Source organism: Marmota marmota, unplaced genomic scaffold (assembly GCF_001458135.2).
Source record: "Marmota marmota marmota unplaced genomic scaffold, marMar, whole genome shotgun sequence".
NCBI lineage: Eukaryota > Metazoa > Chordata > Mammalia > Rodentia > Sciuridae > Marmota > Marmota marmota.
Genome location: NW_026000137.1, coordinates 7,176,007 through 7,188,845, shown reverse-complemented (window position 1 = coordinate 7,188,845; position 12,839 = coordinate 7,176,007). Strand labels below are relative to the sequence as shown.

The 12,839-nt window shown below is 45.3% G+C and overlaps 1 protein-coding gene across 5 annotated transcripts in view; it reads left to right on the top strand.

Moving 5' to 3' along the window:
* The first annotated feature begins 1,652 nt into the window (after window positions 1–1,652).
* The window catches only part of Ncapg2 (non-SMC condensin II complex subunit G2), a 60,143-nt gene continuing 48,956 nt past the window's right edge, over window positions 1,653–12,839 (top strand). For 3 of the 5 annotated variants that reach the window (XM_048785469.1, XM_015502361.2, XM_015502359.2), the window contains exons 1-5: window positions 1,653–2,100; window positions 3,060–3,200; window positions 4,749–4,865; window positions 9,684–9,872; window positions 10,970–11,084. In XM_048785469.1, coding sequence (XP_048641426.1) covers window positions 4,788–4,865; window positions 9,684–9,872; window positions 10,970–11,084 — 382 coding nt within the window. In that variant the 5' untranslated portion in view covers window positions 1,653–2,100; window positions 3,060–3,200; window positions 4,749–4,787. Of the gene's footprint in view, window positions 2,101–3,059; window positions 3,201–3,227; window positions 4,482–4,748; window positions 4,866–9,683; window positions 9,873–10,969; window positions 11,085–12,839 lie in introns of those variants that run through there. The other 2 variants (XM_015502360.2, XM_048785468.1) reach the window with 2 other exon arrangements.

The window sequence follows — 12,839 nt, the reverse complement described above, 5'->3', positions numbered from 1 at the left end:
GTTCATATAAGGCCAGATCCATTCCTCAGTGTTCTAGGTGAGGCTGAACATCATGGTAGAAGAGTGTGACAGAGGGAATCATCTCACATGATGATCAAAAAGCAGAGAGAGACTCCACTGGTCAGACACAAATATACACGCCAAGCCACACCCCAATTCCCACCTCCTCCAGCCACACCCTACTACTTCAGTTACCACTCAGTTAATCCCTATCAGAGGATTAAATCACTGATTGGGTTAAGACTCTTTCAACCAATCATTTCTCCTCTGAATGTTGTTCTTGCACTGTCTCACATGTGAACTTTTGGGGGATACCTCACATCCAAACCTAACAGTCAGCTTTGTTCTCTGTGACCAAGTTTATCTGCGCTAATGGTTTCAGAGGCTCAGTCTATGGTCAGCCAACTCCACAGCTCTGGGCCCAAGGTGAGACAGAACATCATGGCAGAAGGGTGTGGGGAAGGAAAGCAGCTTAGGACAGGCAACAAGGAAGCAGAGGGACAAGATATATAATCCCCAAGGCACATCCCCTAGTGACCCACTTCCTCTAGCCATGCCCACCTGCCCTAGTTAACACCAGGTTAGGCCATTCAAATGATTACTCTATCACTTGGATTAACCCACTGATCAGGTTACAGCTCTCATAATCTAATCATTTCACCTTTGAGCATTCCTGCATTGCCAGTTTTTTTTTTTTTTTGGGGGGGGCACCACAACCAAACCCTAAAAATCCATAGCAATGTGCTATTTTTCAATGGTTCATATTCTCCCAGATCTTTTTTTTTTGGACAAGGTTAACTGTAATTTGGCTGACTGGCTTGACAGTGAGGTCTGCATTCAACAAGTGGGTTATTTAGAACATTTCCTATAAATTTAGTGATTTCAATCTGTAGTTGTACAAGGTCTGACAAAAACATTTAGACCCAGTAGACAGTTTTTAATTTTAAAAAACTGTATTGGCAAATATGCCTTCAAACGAAGAGTAACAGACATCACAAATGTACCTGGGTAGTGGTTTTTTGGTAAATTTCCTAGAAAAAGGAAAAGGGAATGGCCCCAAGTGCCTGGGTAAAACATCTGGGAAGCCCAGTGGTTTCTAAGGCTCTACTTTCAACAAAAGTTGGAAAAACCAATCAAGTTTTTAGCTGACAAAAACTAAATAAAATATTGGGCAAAGAATTTACAGACATCATAGAGCCTCTTGGGGTATGGGCTTCCTAATGCACCTGTGGGTGCCCCTTGCACTTGCTCAGCCATAATTTCCCCTTCCTCCCCTCCTCACTCATCCTCTTCCTTTTCATCCTCCCTGCTCCCACTCTTCCCCCTCGTTCCTCCCTTTCTCTCCGGTTCTTCCTCCTTCCTTTTCCTCCCTCTCCCTGCCCCTCCCTCCTCTTCCCGCCCCCATTTCTCCAACTTCTCCCCTCCCCCAATCCTCCCACGCCTCTTCCGGCCCCTCCCGTCTCAACTCCTCCCCTCCCCATCCTCCCACCCCTCTTCCCGCCCCTCTCTCCTTCCTCTTCCGGCCCCTCCCCGTCTCAACTCCTCCCCTCCCTCAATCCTCCCACCCCTCTTCCCGCCCCTCCCTCCTCCCTCTTCCGGCCCCTCTCCTCTCCAAGTCCTCCCCTCCCTCAATCCTCCCATGCCTCTTCCCGCCTTTCCCCCCTCCACTTACCGCCCCTCCCCCAACTCCTTTCTTCCCTTCCTGCCCCTTCTCTTCTCCAACTCCTCCTCCCTTCCCCTACACCCCGCTTTTCCTCCTCTTCTTCCCTCTTGCCCCCATCCGCCTCCTCCACGTCCTCCGACGAGGAGGCGGCAGGACACGTACCAGCGCGGTGACGTCAGCGCACGCACAGGCCGCGGAGACCGGCCGGCTGCGCCCTATGGCCTCGAGACCCAGACCGGGCTCGGCGGCCCGAGGCCACGCCCAGGAGGCGGGGCCAGAGAGCCTGCGCGCCCGGAAGTGTGGGTGGTACCAGGGGCCTCCGCCACAGCTCTCGCGAGAGCACCCATAGATGACGCGCAGGAGGGCGGGCGCGCTAGGGCGCCGGCGGGTGTGTTTGAATCTGGTCCGAGCGCGGGAAACGGCGGGTCTGGGGCGAGGTGAGCACCGGGCGAGTAGCCGAGTGGGTCCACGGCCCGGCACCGGGCGGACGGGCGGGCAGGCAGCGCCACGCGGGCGGGTTGCCTCAGCCCTCTGCCCGGGGCCGCGATTGGCACTTGGGGTGTGGGGACGGACGGGCCGCGGGCGAGTAGCCGCGGAGACCCCGACCGCACCGGGAAGCGGAACCGGCCCTGGACCCGAGCCTGACCAGACGGGACCCAGCCCAGGACCGGGGACTGACTCCGACGGGACCCCAGCCCTGGACCCAGGACTGACCAGAGAATACCCACCCTGTATTCAGGACTGACTCAGATAGGACCCCAGCCCCGGGCCAGAGACTGACTCGGAAGGACCCCAGCCCTGGACCCAGGACTGACCAGAGAAACCCCACCCTGGACCCAGGACTTAATCGAATAGCACCCCAGCCCTGGACAGGGGACTGAGTCAGGACCCCAGCCCTGAGCTGGGGACTGACTCCAGGAGGACCCTTGCCCTAAGGGGGCTGACTCAGACAGGACCCCAGCCCTGGACAGGGGGCTGTCTCGGGCAGAATCCCAGCCCTAGACCCAAGACTGACCTGAGAAATCCCACCCTGGACTCAGGACTGACTCAGGTAGCACCCCAGCCCTGGACAGGAGACTGTCTGGGACAGGATCCCAGCCCTCGTCAGAGGACTAACCAGAGAAGCCTCACCCTAGACCCAGGACTGACTCAGGCCCAGCCCTGGCCTGGGGACTGACTAGAGGTATCCCAGCCCTGGACCCAGGACTGACTCAGATGAGATACTAGCCCTGGACCCAGGACTGACCAGAGAAACCCCACCCTGGAACCAGGACTGACTCAGGACCCCAGCCCTGGACTGGGGACCAACTAGAGGTACCCCAGCCTGGGCCCGAGACTGACTCAGGCAGGACCCCAGCCCTGGACAAGGGGACTGACTAGAGATACTTTACTCTAGTACTAGGGATGAGCCATACAGGATCCCAGCATTGGACCTGGGACTGACGAGAGACCCTGGGCTTGCTGAATCAGGCAGGACTCCAGCCTTGAAGCCAGGACTGACCAGAGAGTCCCTACACTAGACCCAGGACTCACTCAGGTAGGACACTGAACTGATCCAGACAGGACTCTGGACCTGGGATGATCTAGGGAAGATCTGTCCCTGAACCTGGGACTGACCTAGCAAGGACCCAGCACTGGATCTGGGTCTGACTCAAGTAGGACCCTGCCCTGGAACTGGAAAAAGTGACAAGAATCAGGTCAAAGGGGAGGGTCTCAGATCTGCCTGTCTGGGGCATGTGACTCCATGTGCTTACTGTATCTTATTGTTTAGTTTTCTAAAGGGGTGAATTGGTGCTGACCATTATTATTCTTCAAGCTTGTTGCTGGCCAGTCTCTGTTCCCTCTTCAGTTTCTTGGTCTGTAGGAGTTTTTGCCCATCATTCAACCACTTGAGTTGAGGGATTAGATAGCTGTATGTAGGTTTACATATGTGGGGACTCATCAGACTGAGGTTGTATTCTACTTTTGTTTGTTCACTTTAGAAATTAAAACCTAGGGCAGGGTTGTGGCTCAGCGGTAGAGCGCTCACCTAGCATGGGCGAGGCCCTGGGTTCAATCTCCAGCACCACATAAAAATAAATAAATAAAGATATTGTGTTCAACTACAAACAAAAAAAAAAGATGAAATTAAAAACTAGGATTATATGTTAAGATGACTTCCTATCCTCAAAAGTATCACCAGTAATTTTCATATTGCTCTATTTATAGCAATGCAAGTTATGTTTTAAATTTTTATGGCTTTTTTTATTAGAGCATTATAGTTGTACATAGTATTTGGGTTCATTTTGACAAAACAATACATACCAGCAATTTGATTTACATCCCCATTTTCCCCCTTTCCCTTGCCTCCTCTTTTTCCCATTCTCTCCTCTTTTACTGATCTTCCTGTCATTCCTAAAGTGAGGGGTTCTGTTGCAAATATGTCCCATCATTTGCTATTACTTCATCTTTAGGTGACATATTTAGAGTAGGGCGTAGCTAGCAGTGGTGTAAATGTAAATAGGATTCATTGGGAAGGAGGGTGCAGGGAGTCCCCTGAGCTCTAATCCACAGGGGCAGGGAGGAGGGCACTGAGGTTGGGCATGCCTAATGCACCTCTAAACAAGTTTCCAGGTGTCCCCAGAGCCACCTGGTCCTCACTTGGAATAACAAGCTCATGCTGAATAATAAGAGACTGTAGGTAGGATCCTCCTGTTGGGAAAATGACCCTTTAGAAAGGAAGAATCTTCAGAATTCATCATTGGGGACCAACCTGTTCTGCTGTTGAGTTAACTCAGATCTACCTGAGCTGGCTTCTCAACACTAAAAGGGATAGGAGGTGAGCTTCTTTGGGCCATTTGAATTTGTTCTTTCCTTAGTTGATAACTTCATTAACAACTGATAATGACATTATTGATATTATGTTGATAATATCAGAGAAGAAAACATTTTTCAGATTATTATGCATTTTGTATTCTTAGAAACTATCTACCATAGTTGGTACAGGAATTTCTCAAAGTTCTTGGATATTTAATACCAAGTTAAATCTTATAGGAAAAGATACATTTGCAAATGTAAGTTCTGGTATGCTTTTGTTTTCCATTAGGGTTACAAAACAAATGCCATTTGAACAGTTTCATCCGTCATGGAAAAGCGTGAGACGTTTGTACAAGCAGTGTCTAAGGAGCTGGTTGGAAAGTTTTTGCAGTTTGTTCAACTTGACGTAAGTGGTTTGGCTTTATTGTGATGTTAAGTGTTAATATAAAGTCCCAAAATTATTATGTCCCTAAATGAGATACATTTATATCATCCTTAGGAAACAACCACTATTTTAAATAAGATAGCAAATTTTTTAGATTCAAAAGGCTTGTTGATGGCTGAGCTAAGTGAAGAAGATAAACAGGAGTTAACTAGTTAAAGGACCAGTCGAATGGAGGGATCCCCTAGGACTGGAGTAGGCAGTTTGAACCTGGAGAGGTTCTGCAGGGCCAGAGTGCAGGTGTAAGGAGTGGAAGGGAAGGGGAGGCCCTCTTGGCTTTGGCAATAGACGTTTGTGTGTTTGTGTTAGGAGTGCAACACATGTGTATTTAAAGTCCAAAAGACTGTTGTTGCAAACAGCATGCCCCAGTGTTCCTAAAACCACAGTCAGCTGAACTGATGATACATGTTAACATCAATTTAAATCAAAAGGTAAAAGTGGCACTTGGGAGCACATCAGTGGCTTCCTGATGACAGGTGTTCCAAGGCGCCTTTCCTCCAGTGGCCCCTGTTGCCATGAGCTTGGCAGCCAGTGACATCTCAGTGGACTTCTGAATTGTGCCTCATACTAACGAAGTGTTAGTTTTAGTTTATAATTAACCGGCTTTATTAACAATAAGTACCTGTGTAGCTCATAGTTAAAAAAATAAAAGTGGTATATGTAAGGTTATGTGTTGCTTGGTTTCATCAAATTCAGTGTTGAAATTCCATTTTGTGTAACAAGGACAATTTCCCATATTCAATCTGATAAGAATTAAAGAAGACTTTCCAGGCACAGTGGCACATTCCTTAATCCCAGAGACTTGGGAGGCTGAGATAGAATTGCAAGTTCAAGGCTAGCCTCAGCAACTTAGTGGGACCCCGTCTTGAGATAAAAAATAAAAAAACAGGGTTGGGTATGTAGCTCAGTGGCAGAGCACCCATGGGTTCAATTCCCCGTGCAAAAAAAGAAAGGTAGTATTGACATAAGTCAGTTTGGGGTGACCTCTCCAAGGACAGTTAGTTCTGGTATGTGTTTACACGTGCGTTGCTGACAATCATTGCATTCTGCAAAATTGGTATGGCACATGCCTATAATCCCAGCAGCTTGGGAGGCTGAGGCAGGAGGATCACAAGTTCAAAGCCAGTCTCGGGGCTGGGGTTATGCCTCAGCGGTAGAGCGCTTGCCTAACACATGTGAGGCACTGGGTTCAATTGTCAGCACCACGTAAAGATAAATAAAGGAATTGTATCCATCTACAACTAAAAAAAAAAAAAAAAAGCCAGCCTCAGCAACAGTGAGGCCCTAAGCAATTCAGTGAGGCCCTGTCTAAATAAAATACAAAATAGGGCTGGGGATGTGGCTCAGTGGTCAGATGCCCCTGAGTTTAATTCCTGGTACCTCTCCCCCACAATACTGGAACCTACTAAAATGGCAGTTTTATGCATGTTAAGTCACTAAGAAACACATAAGTACTACACTGTGACATTTTACCTTAACAAATATTGGAATTTATAAGTGGAAGTGGGTGCCTATGCTTGCATGACATACCTGCCCCTCCTGTGTGCGGGAAGAGAACGAGAGACAAACAAAGACACTGCTAGCCTGAGGGACACTCAGCGTGGCCAGGGGATGGGGTGGTGAAGTGGAGGGACCTGTGAGTGAATGGGGTACTTATGCTGAGAGGCAGATGTGGTGGACTTGGCTGCCAGGTGCCCAAGGCGTGTGTGTTTTGCGTGATCCTGGTGGCTCCACTGAGCAAGGTACACTTTTCTGCATTTACCAGGTGTTTCTTGCTCATAAAATTTCTCACATTTTTTCTCAAATAGTTCCCTAACATATAGATAGCATTGGAATAAATTTCCAAACATGTGTTATGGAAAACTGACTGTTCCCTGTGTTTTGTCCTCTTTGGAGACTCTCTGACAGGGAGGATACAGCACTGAGGAGTCTTTTTTTTTTTTTGATACAGCAAATTGAACCTAGGGATGCTCTACCACTGAACTACATACCCAACCCTGTTTATCTCGAGACAGGGTCTTAAAAGTGCTCCAGGCTGGCCTCAAACTTGGCAATTCTCCTGTCTCAGCCTTCCAAGTAGCTATGATTACAGGTGTATGCCACCAGATTGGTGGGGATTCAGTCCTTCAACAGAGTTGTCAAGTGCTTCTGTGTGCCAGGCACTGCTCTGAGAGTTGGAGCTATGGTGCATGCAAAGCAGAGGTTCTGCCTGAATGGAGTTGATATTTCAGTTGCAGAAGGAGAGAAGCTAAATATGTAAATTTACAAAGCAGGGAAGGGCAGGAGGGCTTGGTGGTTAGAGAAGGCCTCTAGGAGGTGACATCTGACAGAGGTCTGAAGGGACCCTAGAGATTTGTAGTAATGGAGAGGTAGGGCACACTTGGGAAGGAGGAAGGCACAGGATGAATATGGAACTGTAGCCAGGTTAGGTCCTATAGAACCTTGTAAGTGGGAAAAGGGCCGCTTCCTCTGGAGCACCCATACAGAGGGGGATAGGTAAGGAGAGGGTATCAGTGTAGGGTGCCAGGGCTCGCCTAGTGAGGACTGGAAAGTGGCTTTGGGTATTGTGGACCTTGGTAGGAATGATTGGTGGAGCTGTGAGGGGGGCCTTAACTCATGAGGTTCAGATTCAGATGCACCTTCACACAAGTAGTGAAGGTGATGAGGCTCACCAGAAAGACAAAGCTCCTGCGCATGGTCCTTGTCACAGGTGGAGCCGGAGCATGTTGCCCAGGGACACAGGTTGACCCTTCCCTACAGGATCAGGAGGGAGGAAGGCCCCTGTTTCCTCCATTCTCTTTCCTCTTAAAAAACTGCAAAGTTGAAGAGATGTGGCAAGAATGGTTCCAAGCACACTGAGACCTCCCAGTGGCTGCACTGCCACCTGTCCTCAGCCTTGTGTTCACACATGGTTTGAAAACACTGAGTCAGTTGTAGACCTCTTTACCCCCAAATTTAAGTGTATATATTTATAAAGTATTCCATTTTATAACCACATTAAGATCCTCAAGCTGGGTGCAGTGGGGCACACCTGTAATTTCAGCTGCTAAGGAGGCGGAGGCAAGAGGATCACAAGTTCAAGGCCAGCCTCAGCAACTTTGTGAGCCCCTGTCAAAATAAAATAACAGTGCTAGGGGCTAGCTTAGTGGAAGAACCCTTGCCTAGCATACATGAAGCCCTGGGTTCTATCTTCAGCACCACAAATACACACAGAGAAGAATCTTCAAAATCCGAAATTTAACACTCCAGTAATACCTTTTTGTGCAGTACATATTCATATTTCCACTATTGTCTTAGTAGTGTCCTTCTCTGCAGTCCTTCCTGAACCAGGCCCAGTCCAGAGTCATGTGTTTCCTTTAGCTGTCATGCTCTTTGGGTATCTCTCCACCTTCCTGTTCTTTCCATAGCACTGAGGGTTTAAGAGTGCCTCTCTGTGGCTTTTGAGAAAACCCTTCCCTCTGTCTGTCTGATGTCTGAGCAGATCCAGTTTCTGCACCATTTCAGCAGCACTGTCAGAACCAGAGCATGCATCAGTCCAGTGTGGGTTGCTGGTGTCCATTAGTCTGCACTGGGGCTGCTGTTTTCCCTTCTTAAGCATCAGCAGTCTTTGGGGAGATGTTGGCGCTACAGATGACCTGCTTCTCAGAAGACTTCTACCTGCTCATTTCTGCAACCTTTGAAAACCTTGCTGAGTCTTTGTGATAATGGTGGTAAAGTTGTGCATGTTCCATTACTGTTCACCGGCACTCTGCAGCGTGCCATTGCTACTAATGTAAGGTTTGTTATTGTTTGTTATTAAGTTGGTATAAGTAATAGTACACTGTTGGTTCTGACTTGGTAGGCAATGTCACCATATTGGTCCTCAGATTGTCCCAGAGTGGCTGCAGTAAGTCCCTTTAACTGGACTCTGTAGTTCTTTCTTTTTTCATGGTTCTGGGGGTTGAACTTGGAGCCTCACACATGTTGGATAACTGCTGTACCCCTGAGCTACATGCCTAGCCCTTTAAAAAATTTTTATTTTGAGACAGGATCTTGCTAAGTTGCCTTGACTAGCCTTGAATTTGCCAGTCCTCTTGTATCAGCCTCCCAGGTTGCTGCAGTGATAGATCTGTGCCCGCCTCAATTCTGTATCTTTTTGACAATGATCTATCTATATTTGCGCTATTGAAGAATAGAATGAGAGGAAATGGGTCCAGGGGATAGTTGGGGAAATCTGAAAGGGTCCCATTGGCTAAAGGAGAGATCACTGTCTAAGGAGGAGTAGAAGATGATTTTGAGGGTCCACATGGGGTTGGACATCAGAAACTGAAAGTAGAATCATTCTGCATGAGGTTGTTATTGTTTAGCATTCTTTTATGACCTAATTATAGGTCTGGAGTTGGTGAACATTTGAGGGGAAGGTTTTGCTAAGTGGGTGAAATTTAAACTCTAAAGATTAGATCCTAGGAAAGAACAAGAGGAAGAATTCACTCCATTCTAATTGATAGTACCTATACTTTTCTCCTTTTAGGCTTCTGAAGACTGTGACTACGCTTTTTTTTTTTTTTTGTAATATTTTTTTAGTTGTAGATGGACACAATATCTTTTATTTTTATTTATTTGTATGTGGTGCTGAGGATCGAACCCAGGGCCTCAGGCATGTGAGACAAGCGCTCTACCACTGAGCCACAACCTCAGCCCCAGTGTGACCATGCTTTTGTAACTAAGTTAACAAACTTTTCTTTTGATGACATTTTGAAGAATATACAGCTAACTTTTTATTTTTTTGTGTTTATTTTACAGAAGGATGCCTCTGACCCTTTCAGCTTAAATGAGTTGCTAGATGAATTATCAAGGAAACAGAAAGAAGAATTATGGCAAAGATTGAAGAATCTGCTAACAGAAATGTTGTTGGAAAGCCCGGTGGATGGGTGGCAATTAATGGATGTCCAGTGTCAAGATAGTATGGAGACGGATCATGGTCCAAAAGTGGTATGTTCTCTATTTTTTTTTTTTTTTTTTTTTTTAGTTGTTGATAGACCTTTATTTTATTTATTTATATGCAGTGCTAAGAATTGAATCCAGTGCCTTACACATGCCAGGCAAGTGTGCTACCACTGAGCTATAGCCCTAGCCCTGGTACGCTGTCTTTTAAAAATAAAAAATTACTCCTTTGAAGGGGTATTAAAAAAATACAGTATTTATTGTGCATTACTGAATTTTTTTTTTTTGATTGGGGGGGGTGGGGATTGAACTCAAGGACACTCAAACATTGAGCCATATCCCTAGCCCAATTTTCATTTAGAGACAGGGTCTCACTGAGTTGTTAGGTGCCTCACTAAGTTGCTGAGACTGGCTTTGAATTTGCAATCCTCCTGACTCAGCCTCCTGAGTTGCTGGGATTACCCATGTGCACCACCATGCCCAGCTGTGGTTCTGGGTGTTGAGCCCAGGACCTTGTGCATAGTAGGCAAGCACTCTACTGCTGGGGGCATCCCCAGCCCAGAAGCCAAGAACTCTAGAAGTCAGTTCTGTTTGTAGTTTTGCCTACGTCCCAGCCTGCTGTCTCGCACTCACTATTGCTGTTTTAGGATTTTCAACTGCTGGGTATCAAACTCAGGGCCTCACACGTGCCAGGTGAGCACTCTGCCACTGAATTCCGTCCACAGCCCTAGGACAGCTGACTTACTCTGCTTCAGTTCAGTCATCAAAATAAGCTAGAAGTGTCTTGCTTTTAGCAATTTAGTATCAAGTTTCTTTTTCTTCTTTTTTTTTTTAATATATATTTTTTTAGTTGTTGAGGGACCTTTATTTTCTTTCTTTATTTACATGCAGTGCTGAGAATTGAACCCAGTGCCTCACACATGCCAGGCAAGTCCTGTACCACTGAGCCCCAACCACAGCCCCTCAAGTTTCTTTTACTTATTTATTTATTTTGTGGTGCTGGGATTGAACCCAGGGCCTTGAGCATGCAAGGCAAGCACTTTAACAACTGAGCTATATCCCTAGCCCTCAAGTTTCTTTTAAACATGAACTTTTAAGTTGATTTGATACACTCATGCTTTGATTTTTTTTTTTTTTATTTATAGAAAAAAAGCATAGAGATAATTCAGGCAATCACATCTGTGATTCTGGCTTCTGTGCCAGTGATCAATGAGAGTGAGAACTACGAGGCCCTCTTGGAATGTGCTATCATCTTAAACGGTAAGCACCTCTAGTGTGAGTGGCCTTCTGTTTCAGCATTGTGGAAGCAAAATGGCTTAATGGCAAAGCTTACACTCAGAAAAGGAGTGTCCTATAAGTGCTGAGCAGCTTACAGTCTTGGCTCTGTGAAGGTGTTTCAGTGGTGAAGATGAACAGTTTTGAATAGCTAACTGCTGTTATTGAGTCAAGAATATCAGTCTTGACTCACTGGACTAGTGACCAAGAGCTTATTTGAAGGACAGTGTCTGATTATAAATTTGTCAGCTTGTGTTACTGTCAGATAAGTATCATTTGTCACCAAGGGTTTGTGGCATTGATTTTTTTTTTAATATTTTTTTAGTTGTAGATGGACATAAAACCTTTATTATTTTATTTGTTTATTTTTATGTGGTGCCGGGGATCGAACACAGTGCCTCACACGTGCTAGGCAAGAGCTCTACCAGTGAGCCACAACCCCTGCCCCTGTGGCATTGATTTTTATTTTTTAAATCTGCCATGAGCATGATGTGAGGAGAAATTGTGGACTCCCAAGATGCTTACCAGGTTTTAGCTGGACTATAAGGCAAGAGCTATTAACTTAGGAGGCCTTAGTCTGGATTAATGAAAAATATAATTGTGAAATATTTACATAAAGTTACTTTACACATATAAAATATGTAAAAGCAATGTTATTTTTTTCTTTGTTCTTTTTTGATATATATAACAATAGAGTATATTTTAAAAGCAGTGTTATCTTCAGGATTGATTTTTTTTTTTTTTAGGACCATTTCCAAGAACCCTTATCTGTCACTAGATTAGTGTGTTTTCATGTCACAGATTGTCTGGTCAGACCTCTTTCTTGCCATCACTTAGATTTGTGTATGTCCTTAGTATGTGGTGTTACTCTGTATTCTTGAAGTACAGTATCTTAAAAAGTCAACCCAAATCAATATAAAAATAGTTTCCAAATGCTTCGTGAATTTTAGTACCAGTTTATTTGTGCAGTCTCCAGATAACTTTATTTTTGTTTGTTTGATACTAGGGATAAAACCCAAGACAGTTTATCACTGAGCTACATCCCTAATCCTTTGTATTTACTTATTTATTTGGTGCTGGGGATCGAACCCAGGGCCTTGTGTGTATAAGGCAAGCACTCTACCATCTGAGCTATATCCCCAGCCCCTGTTATTTTTTTATTTTGATACAGGGTGTTGGTAAATTGCTTAGCCTAACTCAAATTTGTGATGTTTCTGCCTATGCTCCCAGGTTGCTGAGATTTCAAGCCTGTGCCACTGCACCTGACTTTAAATAACTGATAAAATGATTAGTGCTAACCTTGTAGTTATTGCTGTGTTCCCAGTCAATTTCAGAATTTTACATTTGTATAATGGCATTCAGAAATCTATGGATAAGTATGAACACAGTTAATATTATTGAGCTTTTCTGTTTATATAACCATTCCAGATTTTTTGTTGTTTTCATTTTTTAGTTTTGGTATGTGGATTGAACCCAGAATCACTTTACCACTGAATTATACTCCTAGGCATTTTTATTTTGAGACAGGATCTTACTTAGTTGCTGAGGCTGACTTCAAACTTGGAATCCTCCTGCCTAATCCTCCTGAGTCACTGGAATTACAGTGACCACACCTGGTTTGTGTCTGTCTTTATAATAGTAGTAGATTAGTTTTTTATTAAACATTCACATTCTACAAATGATGTTCATAAATCTTTGGCAAGTTAAACATAAGTTAACATTTTTTGCTTAACAATGAGT